General features: G+C 47.1%; 1 protein-coding gene across 3 annotated transcripts in view; it reads left to right on the top strand.

Annotated features, from left to right (window-relative positions):
* Positions 1 to 6,258: 6,258 nt before the first annotated feature.
* Positions 6,259 to 14,781, top strand: part of CNMD (chondromodulin) — a 28,344-nt gene continuing 19,821 nt past the window's right edge. For 2 of the 3 annotated variants that reach the window (XM_032611356.1, XM_032611355.1), the window contains exons 1-3: positions 6,259 to 6,401; positions 6,818 to 6,958; positions 12,503 to 12,643. In XM_032611356.1, coding sequence (XP_032467247.1) covers positions 6,330 to 6,401; positions 6,818 to 6,958; positions 12,503 to 12,643 — 354 coding nt within the window. In that variant the 5' untranslated portion in view covers positions 6,259 to 6,329. The remainder of the gene's footprint in view (positions 6,402 to 6,817; positions 6,959 to 12,502; positions 12,644 to 14,781) is intronic. The other variant, XM_032611358.1, reaches the window with a different exon arrangement.

Below are 14,781 nucleotides of genomic sequence, written 5' to 3'. Positions count from 1 at the left end.
AGGTACTCCATGCGTTCCCTGGAGACCAAAAGCTGTTTCTGGTTCTCCGCAGTCCATTCCCGGACTGGGTCTCACCACCCTCTGGGAACAGAGTTCTTCTTCTGACGTTCATGCATCCATTCACGCCATCTTTTTCTTTTTCTTTTTTTCACACCATATTATTCACTCCCTCATCTCTGGCCAAGGAGTTCCACGCAGAACATTCTCCCTCTTTCCTTAACAATTTCTGCAACTCTCTTATACTTTTTTTTTTCCGTCACATCCTTATAACCCCTACTTCAACTTCAAAATCACCCTGACCTCAATATCCTCAACTCCTAGAAGCATCATCTCCAATCCGCTCTGTCCCTAAGTCCACACTTTAGACCACATTTCTATGCAGAACCAAACCACCTCTAAGTTCTCAAATTCTGTGTTCTCCCCCTCTGATTACAACCTACATAGCTTTTTCCTCTCCCACCCCATCAGGCCACCACCATCACGCCAATCCTCCTCCAAGTTCATCAGCACCTCCCAACTTCAAGGACCTCCCTTTCCAGCCCATACCCTAGAATCACTAGACCCTGACCTTCTGCCCTTCCCAAGACCATCTTCAATACCCAATTGTGATGGTTAATTTTTTCAGCTTTATTGAGGTATAACTGACATATAAAATTGTAAGATATTTAAAGTGTTACGTTGTGCTGATTTGATAACATATACATTGTGAAAGAATTTCTCCCCATCTGGTTCATTCACATGTTGTGATGGTTATGTGTCAATTTCACCAGACTAAAGGATGCTCAGATGGCTGGTATAGGTATCTGTGAGGCATCTCCGGAAAAGACTAGCATTTGAATCAGTAGTCTCAGTAAAGAAAATCTGCCCTTACCAATACGGGTGGGCATCTTCCAGTCTGTTGAGGGTCTGAATAGAACAAAAGGGTGAACTCACTCTCTGCTTGAGCTGGGACACCCATCTCCCACCCTCAGACATCTGTACTCATTCTCTGGTCTTCAGGACTCTAACTGGGAATTAACAGCACCTGCTTTCCAGGGCCTCCAGGTTTTAGATGGAAAATCATGGGACTTCCCAGACTCCATAATCATGTGAACCAATCCCCTGTAATAAATAACTTTCTATTTACCTATATACACCCTATTGGTTCTGTGTCTCTGGAGAACCCTGACCAATATACCCATCACCCCCAACGTCATCCAGCGCCCTCTACCCTGCTCCTAGTTTGTTCCAAGCTAATGGGGTCCTGGCACCTTTCTGTTCTCCAGCTCCAAATGGTCACAGCTTCTGTAAACTCCATATTGTGTTTCTCATAAAACTGCTATCAACTTCTCCCACACTTCAGAAGCCCTGCTCCATCTCCCAGCCTCTCTGCCTCAGCAGATGGCCCCCTCTGCCCCTTCCCTGACACTATCAAGTACAAGCCCTCCACCTGAATTTTTATAGCTCTTACACTTAACGTGTCCAAAATTCAGCCAGCACTCCCTCCATCTACCCAGTTTTTTGTGCTCCAAATGTAGGGGTCATCTTGACATCTGCCTCTGCCCCATACCTCACACTCAATCAACCTTCAGAGCTTGTTGATTTTTCCTCCAAAAGAAATCTCCAATCCATTCCTTCCTTCCCATATCCATCGTTTGTGATTCTCCTGGTCCTAACCACCATCATCTCTCTCACTTGGACTGCTAAGGAGCCTCCTAAAACATCTACTCCTTTCAATCTTGCCCCCTTCCAATTTAGTCATTCTAGCCCACAGAGGTCAAAATGATGTTTCTATTATTTTATTTTATTTCATTTCATTGCATTTTTTGCAAGTAGTAATGTTTTATTTCTATGACTATCTATAAGGAAAAACATAGACTTATAGAAGGTCACAAATTGAGACGCCTTTTAGACTTTTCTTTCATCTTAAAGATGAGAAAAAAGAGCACCAAAGAAGTGAAAAACCTTACCCAAAGTCACACAGCAAGTATATGACAAGTTTAGGAAAGAAAAGAGGGTTTTCAATTCCAAGTGTAGCACTGTTCTATAGTCTGGTAAAGTATCTCCCTATATATAGCCAAAGATCTAGGCTACCGGGAAAAGGTGTCTGAAAAAAGATAAAATCATTGTAATCAAAAATATTCAGGTAAAAAATTTATCATGAGTTTGTGTGGGTTGTAATAAAAATGATGTCTTTAAAATGCAAACCTGATCGTGCCATTCCACTGTTTCAAACCCCTTATGACCTCCCAATCCCAAGAGAAAAAAATCCAAAACTCTTAACATGGCTTTGTCTGCTGAGATAACTGCCTCTCTCTGTAGCCTCATCTCCTGCCACTCTTTCTCTCATTCTCTACAATCCAGCCTCTCTTTTTTTCAAATGCCAGATTCTTTACCACCTCAAGGCCTTTGAACCCACTGTCTCTCCACACTTCCCACACCCCTACACCCATCTCCACCTGGAAAATTCTTACTCTTCTTTCGGTTCTCAGCTTAAATGTCACTTCCTCAGGGGCTCCTTCCTCTCCTGCCCAATGTAGAGTACATGTTATGTTATCTTGGGGTACCTGTACTTTTCCCTCTTATTGTTTATCATAAAGGCAGGGACACCTTTATTTTACAGTTACCTGGCTAACGACTGTCTTTCCCACTCCATAATAGGCAACTCAAGAGCAGGGACCATGTCTCATTTGCTCATTGCTGTGTCCCCAGACCTGGCACAGTGCCTGGCACAAGGGCAGAGTCGGGTCCCGACCCCCAGGAAATGAGCCCGTGGATTAGGTACAGCAGGGGGATGCGCAGAGGGGAGCAAGCCTGTGAAGTGGGGATCCCTTCATCCCCTTCACCCCGGACCCCCCGCCGTGCTCTTGCCTCTACTCTCTTTTCACCATTCTTAACGATCATTGTATAAACGTATAACCTTAAAATTGTTGAAAATATACCACTTGGGGAGAATGTGCTCAGAGGATGTAAGTGGTCTCCCTGCCCAACCCTCACCGCCATCCCTCGAGCCCCAGTCGGCTACTTTCTGTGTCGTACCTGAAACAGGCATCATTGGCTGTATGAATGCGGCAGAGTCCTGCATCCCCAGCCCCACTCCTCACCCTCTCCTCAGCATCCATATCCCCAAAGCATCCCTATCGTCACTTACTCCCCCAGACCCTCTCTCCTTCTCAGAGTTAATCTTCTCGCTTGATTTGGCTCCACCGCCTCCTTTCCCATCCCCCTTCAGCCTTCAAACATCTTTCCAGCCTGGGTGGGTTGGGGAGAACTTCCTTGATCCTCCAACTCCCTTGATCTGTCCTCCTTACTTTCTTCTCCCCTGAAAGCCGAAAGAATCGCCTCCATTTGCAGCATTCGCTTCCTCCCCACCCACTCACTGCTATTTATTGTTTTTTTGTTTTTTTGGTTTTTTTTGCGGTAGGCGGGCCTCTCACTGTTGGGGCCTCTCCCGTTGCGGAGCACAGGCTCCGGACGCGCAGGCTCAGCGGCCATGGCTCACGGGCCCAGCCGCTCCGTGGCATGTGGGATCTTCCCGGACCAGGGCACGAACCCGTGTCCCCTGCATCGGCAGGCACAGACAGAATTCAGAACGTTCCAAAAGGTACACAGTGTAGCACCTTCCCCCCATTGGTGTCCCCAAGCCCCACGGTTCTCCTCAGAGGCAAACCCTGCTGTCAACATCCTGTGTGTCTTTCCAGAGAGCATATGCATATACATATTCTTGTTTGTATTTTTTTTTTGGTCGCACTGCACAGGTTGTGGGATCTTAGTTCCCTGACCAGGGATCGAAACCGGGCCCTCAGCAGTGAAAGTGCAGAGTCCTAACCACTGGACCGCCAGGGAATTCCCTTGTTTGTATCTTTTATACAAATGGAGGCATTTATGAACATTTTCTACCCTTTCCTTTTTCCACTTAAAGTATCTTAGGTGATGTTCTTAGATCAGTATATTCAAAGCTTCTTCATACTTTTAAATGCCTGCCAAGATCCCTCTGTGAGGCTGTACCATAAATTCTCTGCTGTGGACACTGAAAACGTTTCTAGTCCTTTGTTCTAACAAACATGCTACAAGGAGTATCTTTGCATGTAGAGGACTTTTCCAGCCTGTGAGCGCATCTGTGGGATAAATCCACAGAAATGAAATTATGCTTTGCATTTTGGAATTAAATTTTCTCCATAAAAGTTGTACCAATTCACCCACCCACAGCAACAAGACCTCGTTTCCCCTCATACTCTCTAACAGATTGTTTTAACAAGGGTTTTTATTTTTGCCAGTCTGATAGGTGAAAAAGAATACTTTTCATTTGCATGCCTTTTTATAAATGCAGTCAAGCATTTTTCTTTTGTTAAAGAGCCATTTGAATTTCCCCTTCTGTGGAGCCTCTGTTCCTATCCTTTTATCTCTTGGTGGTCTTTTTATGATTCCGAGGACTTCTCTATTTAAGAAAACGAGCTCCTTGTCTGTGGTATGAGTTGCAAATATCTTTAGTCACTCTATGATGCTTTGAGGCATGTCTTCTGTGCCCAATAAATAAGACAACTGGAACTGCTGTCTCTTTGGTTCCCGCGCCCTCCTAACTGGGAAATCCAATGGCCTTTCCGTGTATTCCTTCTTGCTTCCGTGATTTCAGCATCTGACTCTGTGGGCCCATCCTTCCCGAACTCTCCTTTTCTTCCTGCATCACTACTTTATCCTGGATCTTCTCCCAATTTTCTGACTGTGACTACTCTTATTGCTTCCGAAATTCCCATTACAAGGGCCCTTGGGAGAGGAGGTCTTGAACTCTGCAGCAGTGCCCTGGGGCTGAGCCTCTGCAGAGTGTAAGGGGGTTTTTCAGCCCCTTACATCTAGTGGGAGGTGCAGCCAGTGGTGCCTTGTCTGAATCCAAGGCAGGTTTGGGACGTTCCCGGGCTCTTCTTTTCCATTCCCCACAGCAAGCTCAACAAGTCTGAAATTAGCCTTACCATATCCGCTCTCTCCCAACTGCTCCTCACCATTTCCTCATTTCCCTTGGGCTCCCACCACTCTCCCAGCCTCCCTCGGCCTGAAGCCTCAGTCTCCCCAGCCCAGCACCGGCAGAGACCTACAGACTCTTCTGTGCAAGTCTCTTCCACTCCTCCGCTCCTTCCCAGCTCCGCTGTCATCATACTTGTCAGCACGTGCCCCCTCTCATCAGCATCCCCTCAAAATCCAACACTTCCTCCTACCGAAGTACTGTCTACCCAACCTCCCGCTGCTCAGGAAACCGCAGGTCCTCCCCTGCACCGTCCCGTACCCTGCTTACTCCCCAGCAAAGGACTCTACACCAAGCTAGAACCCAATTAATGAAACCTGGATCCAAATGAGGAACCACGTAGTCCTAGTACTGGCAGATGGCATTTCCAAAAGTGAAAAAACTCTCCTGTTCTGCTTTAAAAATACATACTATATACTATATCGATCTGTCTATCTCTCTGTATATATAGTATAAAATACATACTATATATGTACATATATACTTAGCTATTCCTTTGGACATATCGGTGTTTTTGGTGTATGCGTGTTGCCATTGTTGTTTTTGTCTCTGTTTAACTTAGTCAATCAACCAGAATGTACTCTTATTCTGGTCTCGCCAGCTCTTTCCCTCCAGCCCCTTTGCTTGGCTTTCAGTTTTACTGCAGCTGTACCCTCCTGCTACGGCTCCTAGAGAAACCATGACAAGGGCCCATCTCTAAGACCCTGATCCACGCTCCTGTCCCAGGGCCATCCAGCAGTGCCAGGCCAGCATAAACCCTGGCAAACTTTGGCCAGTGTCCCCAGTTCCACCTTCACGGCCCTGCTCTCCTCTGCATCCTGTTCCACCAGCACCACCGCCCAACACACACATCCAAGGACACTGCAGGAAATGGGCCTCCAGCCAAGCGTCACGGCAGAGCTCTCTGACATCCTAAGAGATCCTTGGATGGTGGAAGGAGTGCCGGCGATTTAGCATTTCTTGGGGTCAGCATCCCTAGTCTACTCACTCAGCACCACCCACCATGACACACTCAGGTTTACCAGGATGTTTGGGGGGGTGGGGGGGTGGGGGGGGATGGAGTGGTGAGGGCAGTAGACGGGAGAGAGCGAGAAGAGGGGCATCTGGAAGGCAGGATGAGCTCACTGCTGCTCCAGGCTGGAGAAGGAAGGGAGGAGAAAGGTGAGGCGCCGGGAGGGGTGGGGAGCGCTGGGCTGGCCCAGGAGGGACGGGGCACGGTGCAAGCGCGCGCGCGCGCGTGCGCCGCGTTGAAGTGCCCGGCACGTCGGGGCAGCAGGAGAGAGCCCAGGGCGCGCGCGGAGCCGCCCAGTGTCCCGCTCCTGTGACCGCAGCCATGACGGAGAACTCGGACAAAGTGCCCATCGCCCTGGTGGGACCCGACGAGGTTGAGTTTTGTAGCCCCCCGGTGAGTACCGCCTGGGAGCCCCAGACACGCGGGGCCCGTATCCCCTGTCCCGGGTCAGCGATTTGTGTCACCGAATTGAGCTGGGAACAAATATGGGCGCCCAAATGTGGGCTTGGGGTGGCGCCCCACGCGTGTGCGTGTGCAAGGGGCCTGGCATCCCCAGTCTGGTTTGAAGGGGAGGGTGGATAGGGAAGAAAGAGGGGGCGTCGGGTGGCTGGCGGAGAGAGACCCGCGGGGCGATGGCCCTGCACGGCGAAGTTTGTTCAGCGCACATCCACTCCCGAGCACCAGGGACCCATGGACGCAAGCGCGGCGAAAGGGGGCGCCCGGAGGAGCCCGGGGCGAGCTGTCCGACAACCCCGATGCGCCGGGTCGCTGCGCGCGGACATGACAGTCCCTCTCCCGCCGGCCCGCAGGCGTACGCCACGGTGACCGTGAAGCCCACCAGCCCCGCGCGGTTGCTCCAGGTCGGAGCCGTGGTCCTCATTTCGGGGGCGGCGCTGCTGCTCTTCGGGGCCATCGGGGCCTTCTACTTCTGGAAGGGGAGCGACAATCACGTAAGTCCGGAGGGCGGCTGCCGGCTTGCGGGCACGAGTCAGAGTGCGCGAGGCCGGGAGGGGCGCGGGGCCTGGGGGCGCACGGGATGGCGGGGTCCTCTCTGTCACTCGCGTGTCCCCTCCTAGGTGGCGCCAGAGCGGCCCCCTCGCCCCAGCTGATGCTTTCCCCTCGGGGCCTCCCGGGTACCTTCCCCCTTCTTCCAACCAACTCCACGATGCGGCTTCCCACTCACGGGCAACTTTGCAGAAAAGCCAGTCAGGGCTTTATGGGAAGATGTTAAAGACAGAGTAGCGGGGAAAAGCAGTCAGTGGACGGTTCCAAGAAAGTTCTTTTTGGCCCATCCCAGCCTGGCGTCTCCGCTAAGCAGTTGAGTGACCATGGGTAAGGCACATCCCCTCTGGCCTCGCTTTACTCATCCTTAGGAAAGAAATGGAACTAAGCCCTCTCCCAGCTGAGAAAGGCTGTGAATTTAAGACAAAGGCAGTGGAGGGACATTCAGACCCAATAAGGGGACGAATTTGACCTCTCAGTAGCGCTGTCTCTCTCTCTCCCTCCCTCCCTCCCTTCCTCCCTCTCCCTTCTGTCTTCTCTCTCTCTCTCTCTCTCTCCCTCCCTCTCTCTCTCCCTCTCTCTCTCCCCATCTTTTAATGCCCCCTTCTCTCATGCAGTAAGGGGGGAAAAAAAAAAGATCTAACTTCCTTAAAGATGGCAAATGTCTTTAAAAATCACTTCTGGCTTGGTCACGTGTGATTTAATGGTAAATGTTTTACTAACTGCTGTCCTACTTTGTATGCAACTATTTATTTTAGAGCTCAGTTGGCTCTCAAGGAATAAAAAAAGTGTTTCTGACCCAACTAAGCAAAATACCCGTGTTTTTGTTAAATACTCTGAATTTTGTTCACCTACGTAAAGGGAGGCATTTTATCTTGATGACCATTGCCAGGCTTGGTATAAGTATTTCAATTAAAGGAAAAGAATTCCATCTCCAGGGTGCACACAAAGGGCTGTTTCTTAATCACTACCCTCAGAGGATCTGTGACTGCTGTTTCCCGTTTCTCTCCCACCATGAAATTCAAAGCATGAATGAATCCCAGTACTTAGAGAAAATGGTGCTGAAAGCAATTCAGCCATTTTACACATGACATCTTCTGCAGTCACTGCATAATTTGTATTTTTAACTCAAATGCCTAACACAGATAAGCATGCCATTTAGCACTGAGTCTGTTTTAGAGACTATATCAAATTTACAAGCATCGATTTGTAAGATCAGAATTGCACAATATCTTGTGTATATTTGAAAAGTGCCTTAATCTATTTGTATATTTTAAATATAGAAGCTGGGCCAGATGCTCACATTTGAAAGCAGCATATCTGAGCATGAGAACGATGTCAGTATCTCCACCTCCATTAATAGCAGGGTTTAGATTGTCGTCCCTTGGGAAATCGTACCATCTTCAAATATAAATGCTATCTTTTAGATGACAAAACTTCAATGGTATAGGTCCTTTGGGTACAAAAATAGCTTTGCTTTTTTGGGGGGAGCGGGTAAAGATTTTGGTCCTCATATGTATTAAAATGAGCACCATTTGGCATTTAATTATTCAAGGCAAACACAGCTAACTGACAAGCTTCTAGAAAGAGAGACTGAAAGATCACCTTGAATGAGCAGGGCCTCCTTTTATCATAACTTGTACTTTACTGCAAGATGTTTGGTTTTCTGGTTCAAGAGAGCAGTATTAAATTCTAAAAATACAGAGGAATAGTGAATCACATTTTATTGCCAACAAAGTCATCCCTGTCTCTTATAGAGGCAGGAAAATGAAGAAAATCGTGGTAGGTTTTTTTTTTTTTTTTAACTCCCAAAATATTCCATGCTGATCCATATTACTTAAGTCTGAAAAACAAATCACAAAATACTAAATAGAGTAAATTTGGCACCATCTATGCATAGCACAGGCACAGGTCTGCTTTCCCTGAATACAAATGTAAATGGCCCAAACAAAACATAATCAAGTCTCTGTCAAACAGAAAGACATCCCCAACCAAATGAACTACCCACTCTTTGGGGATTATCTATGCCTCTGCTGCTCTATATTGGTTTATAGAGGAGAGCCAGCAGTAATTTACCTCCTATGCCTTTCATATGGGTAATCCCCTTAGGACAGGTTTACTGGAAAGCAGCTAGAGAACTCTGAAGCATTGGAGTGCTAATAATCAGGGGACAAGCGACTGGGCTCAAATATTGAGGCCATGCTTCATCCACATTATTGTAAATGGAACAAGGCATTGAAATATGGGAAACTCCCACCAATATGACATAACTGACAACCCTACCCCGTGGGATGAGGCGAAGACGTCACTGCTTGGGGCCTTTATTCTCAGCCTGATTTTTCATGATTGTCCCAAACATGATGTAATTATCTTATGAACCCAGGCTTTATTAGAAACTCATTAGCAAACCTCCTTGGCTGTAAAAGGTACCATATTGAGCAGACTATTGGCACATAATAAACCTTCTTTGTGCTTGGACAGAAATAGCCTTAGGTGCTAACAGCTCCATCAGTTTAGAGCAGATAATGTGATTACTGCTCCACCAACCGAGCCACTTTCTGAGCTCAGGGCCCAGTACTTTGGAAATAACTTCCGACTTTTTACCACCCCCCAACCCAAGGCACTTCAGGAGGGCACAAACCTCCATTGCTGCCTCATGCAGACAGTGTACTGCTTCTGAAAGCCGGGCTGCAGCTACATTACAAAGGACGCCTCGTTAGGGAGCTTTTGCTGGCGGGGAGGTGGCGAAGGGTGGTAGAGGAAAGTGAAATTAGGATAAAAGCCACAGTTCTAGTGTTGCGATCTTGTCTCCTTAAGACCCGCTAAGAATTTGCAAACAGTTACTTAAATTTAGGATTGCTTGAGTAGTAAAAAGCTTACGTGCAATGCTTAAAAAAAAAAAAAAAAAAAAAAAGAGCCTCTTGTCTCATGAGTGAAGGAAGGACACTCGTGCCAGCAGAAACTCACATGCGCGTTGTCTGCCATGTGCCCTTGGACAGCCAAAATTAGTTCAAGTGAATAGTGGCTGCTCAGAGAGCACAGGGGCAGAACAGAGCCTGCTTTCTGAGCTTTACCTGCAGAAAGCCCTGGCTCAGCCAAAGAAAACAGGTTTCCCCAAACTGGCTGATGGTGAGGACGCCTGAGGTGCAAAGTGAAAACAGATTGGTGGGCTCTGCTCCCGCTTCCCCTAAAGCAGAACCCCTAGAAGTGGTTCTTTTTTATTTCTTTTTTGCGGTACGCAGGCCTCTCACTGTTGTGGCCTCTCCCGTTGCGGAGCACAGGCTCAGCGGCCATGGCTCACGGGCCCAGCCGCTCCGCGGCATGTGGGATCCTCCCGGACCGGGGCACGAACCCGTGTTCCCTGCATCGGAAGGTGGACTCTCAACCACTGCACCACCAGGGAAGCCCCTAGAAGTGGTTCTTATGATCAGGTGAGCTGTGGAGACAGTGTCCTACAGGAATCGAAGTTCATCAGAACGAGGGAAGGAGGGTCACTGAGAATGAGGCTGAACTGCATGCTGGCATTTTCTCTTCCACTGACCGAGGGCTGTTACCTAAAAGGGTACACGCTAGCAAAGCCGTTTCTACGTCTCTGCTGATAAACTAAAATAGCACCCTGTGGGTCTTGCAATAATGACTTTTCTACAAGTAATGATCCAATAACAACAGATACTTTTCCCAGGGTTTGTCCATGCTGCGGTCAGGCATTCGTCATAATGAGGGAGAAAATCAGGCTTGAATTGAATCTGAGCTCTTTGCGGTTCTGACCTACTGACCTGACACTAAGTAGCAAGTGTCTTTCATCAGTTCCCATTCCTTCCCCTTTAAAGATTTTATAGCTTATATATCATTTAAGAGATATATTATATATCATATATAAGATATAGATATATACATATATATACCTTGAAGAAAAAGGAAGAAAGGACAAGAAAAGGAGCCCACCTACTACCCCATGACACAGAGAATGTTCTAGAGCAGCGGCATACTGAACAGGAGCAGTGTGTGAATTACTTTTTAAACTATTGTCCTTACCAGATGTCTAAACTAAGAGAGCCCTTTGGATCATCTAATTTAGTGGTACACTGTAAAAAAAATTTCTAATGGTGGAATTTTAAACAAGATGTTACTCAGAAATCCAACACATAAAACAGATCAGAAGCAGAGCTGCTCTGGTTGAACTGCGTGGGGCTGGGGCTTGGGGTGGATAAAGGAACCTCACAGTCCCACCTACTCTGCTCCCCTCACCTCTGGACCACCTCCATGAAGCCCCAGAACTCTAAGGACATAAATGAAAATCACCTCTGAGGGGGCTTACCTGGTGGCACAGTGGTTGAGAGTCTGCCTGCTAATGCAGGGGACGCGGGTTCAAGCCCTGGTCTGGGAGGATCCCACATGCCACGGAGCAACCAGGCCCGTGAGCCACAGATACTGAGCCTGCGCTTCTGGAGCCTGTGCTCCGCAACAAGAGAGGCCGCGATAGTGAAAGGCCCGCGATAGTGAGAGGCCCGCGCACCGCGATGAAGAGTGGCCCCCACTTGCCACAAGTAGAGAAAGCCCTCACACAGAAACGAAGACCCAACATAGCAAAAATAAATAAAGTAATAAACTCCTACCCCCAAAATAAAAAAAAAAATCACCTCTGAGGTCCCACTTCATTGTTTTACACTGAAGGCAACTCCCAAGACCCAGGGATAAGGGGTGTGGCCACCTGTTTTTCTGATTCCTGGGCCAGTGCTCTTGGACAATGCCAAGCCTCCCTCCCTTCTCCCCACACGTCTCGTAACATAATGCCTTATGATGCCATGTCTGTCCCATAGAGTCATTAAAATGAGTACCTCTTATTTTGAGCTGAAACAGATGTGCACATTGACCTTGCTCTCTGTAAATGCTACCCTATCTCAGGCATATCCTAGTCCTGTCTGCAGTTCTTACTGTATACCACACTCCACGCCGAATCTTGACTGAAGGACTTAAAAAAAATACCTTCAAAGTGAGGTGCCACTGCAGATTTGTTCAGATAACAGCCCAGTTAACCCTCTGCCTCCTCAATTTCCATTTATCCACCAACGGGTCTTAATTCTGGCTGCATAGTAGAATTGACCTTCAGAAAAAGAAAGATCTGTGCTCACACCCCATCCCCACAGGCTCTGATTTGATCAGTCCAATGGGGGGAACCTAAGCTTGGTAGCTGGAGATTCTACTAAGATGCTTCTACATGTAGCCAGGATTGCAAATCACTGAACTGTTTGATTTAGCATCAGAGACTATCAAAAGCTTTACTTTTAAGATATTTTTTAAGAAATCATGTATTAAGTGATTGGTCTATGAATAAAGTCCTCACAGATAACTAAGATAATCATCCCTACTATTAAGGATGATTCAGTGTATCTCTGAGAAATAAGAAGGCTACTTTATATACTGCAGATCTAAAGATAAGCCCTGAATTGCTCTAAAAGGGAGGCATCACTAACTCTGATGTTCTCTTCCAGATTTACAATGTCCATTATACCATGAGTATCAATGGGAAATTACAAGATGGGTCAATGGAAATAGATGCTGGGAACAACTTGGAGACCTTTAAAATGGGGAGTGGAGCTGAAGAAGCAATTGAAGTTAACGATTTCCAGAATGTAAGTATATTTCATGCGTTTAGGGAGTTTAACCAGGCAAACCTGGGAGACTTCTCATTCAGGGAGAAGGAGCGCCCCTCACACACATCCAAATGGGAACTGTTCTTTTTGGCAGTCATGGTACCGCTAACCCACCTGCACCGTGCTGCGTATTCTCTCTGAGAGAGGACCACTCTGTGCCCTTTACATTTTCAAAATGAAAAAGCAACACCTTAGCATTGAAAGAAAACAAGTTCTTAGAACTATACAAAGTCTTGGCAGAGGGACTTCCCTGGTGGCGCAGTGGTTAAGAATCCGCCTGCCAATGCAGGGGACACGGGTTCGAGCCCTGGTCTGGGAAGATCCCACATGCCACGGAGCAACTAAGCCTGTGCGCCACAATACTGAGCCTGCGCTCTAGAGCCCGCAAGCCACAACTACTGAGCCTGCACACCTAGAGCCCGTGCTCCGCAACAAGAGAAGCCACCACAATGAGAAGCCACCACAATGAGAAGCCCACGCAACACAACAAAAAGTAGCCCCTGCTCGCTGCAACTAGAGAAAGCCCACGAGCAGCAATGAAGACCCAACACGGCCAAAAATTAATTAATTAATTAATTTTTAAAAAAACTTAAAAAAAAAAGTTTTGGCAGAAAGACTTGCGAGAGCTATTTCTTTCCAAGCAGCTTTCTTAACGCAGTGAATAAAATGCTCAAGCTCCTCTAGAACATTGCAAAGTCTGAAAGTGGCACTTGTCAAGAGGAGGGAAACTTTAATGACCTAATAATCTCATCAACAACAGGTGGGATCTATTTATACATGTTTCTCAATTCTTCAGATTTCCCGTTTAATCCAGGAAATGAGCGTGGAGAAATTCCCCTGGTGTATCATCTGCTTTCTGACTATGGCCTATTACAGATGAAACCTTCGAGTCTCCTTTGAAAAGGGCACACATGTTTGCTTTCAAAAATTCAATTTACAGGCAGTTGGAGACATTAAGCCACGCACTGATGCTTCAGTGGACATCTGTGAACCGAAGTGTCACTGCAGGCCTCCTCTCTGGATGACCACCATAAATATCTTACTCTCTTTCATGTTCTGAGATGAGAAAGAGGCATCACTGTTTGTGCTCTCCTGTTAAATCTGTAGATGGAGTCGGTGAGACTTCATGAAAAAAGGCTCTTGAAAATAATGTCTCTCCTGATAGTTTATTGGCCTGCAAACATCTCATCGACCTGTCTTCCTCTGACTGCTGAGAAAAACTAGAGATGCTTTTCATTCGAATGAAAGAACTCCCCTTGTTGATACCCAAACACACTTCACAAGCCCTTTTGAATAACAAACAGATGCTAACCTCAGAGCCCGACTGATGTTACACATTATTTGATGATGACAAGGGCTGGCTGTGTTCAGCGTGGGCTCTGCCCCGGGACCAAGCTCTGCAGCCCCATGTGTGCGTGGCTGCATTTCGCTTAGTCATAGCTTTGCAGATGGTTCTGGTCAAGGCACAGGGATAATTTCTCTGGACCTATTAAAGGCTTTTACTGCAAGACCGAGGACAAGGTAAAAGGCATGTTTTTCTTTGCACTGCTCAATATAAAATTATAAAATGTGACTCCCACACATGCTTTATTCATCCAACCCAGAACAAAATTGAATACCTAGGATGTGCCATAATATCAAGATATGCAAAGGTAGCTATGCAGTTAAATAAGAAAAGATCCATCTCTCTCAAGATGTGCATGTATCAGGAATATCCTTTTAAAATAGTTAATCCTGGGCTTCCCTGGTGACGCAGTGGTTAAGAATCCACCTGCCAATGCAGGGGACATGGGTTCGAGCCCTGGTCTGAGAAGATCCCACATGCCACGGAGCGGCTAAGCCTGAGAGCCACAACTACTGAGCCCACGTGCCACAACTACTGAAGCCCGCACACATGGAGCCCATGCTCCGCATCAAGTCGCCGCAATGAGAAGCCTGCACACCGCAACGAAGAGTAGCCCCTGATTGCCACAACTAGAGAAAGCCCACGCGCAGCGAGGAAGACATAATGCAGCCAAAAATAAATTTACTAAAAAAAAAATTTAATCCCAAACCTATATTTCTGTTTTATAATCCTTTGGTTCTAATAATGGTATTGATTGTGTTTTGTTCTCAGA

This window comes from Phocoena sinus, chromosome 18 (assembly GCF_008692025.1).
Source record: "Phocoena sinus isolate mPhoSin1 chromosome 18, mPhoSin1.pri, whole genome shotgun sequence".
Lineage (NCBI taxonomy): Eukaryota > Metazoa > Chordata > Mammalia > Artiodactyla > Phocoenidae > Phocoena > Phocoena sinus.
The sequence above is the reverse complement of the archived record's forward strand: the minus strand, read 5'-3'. Positions and strand labels throughout refer to the sequence as shown.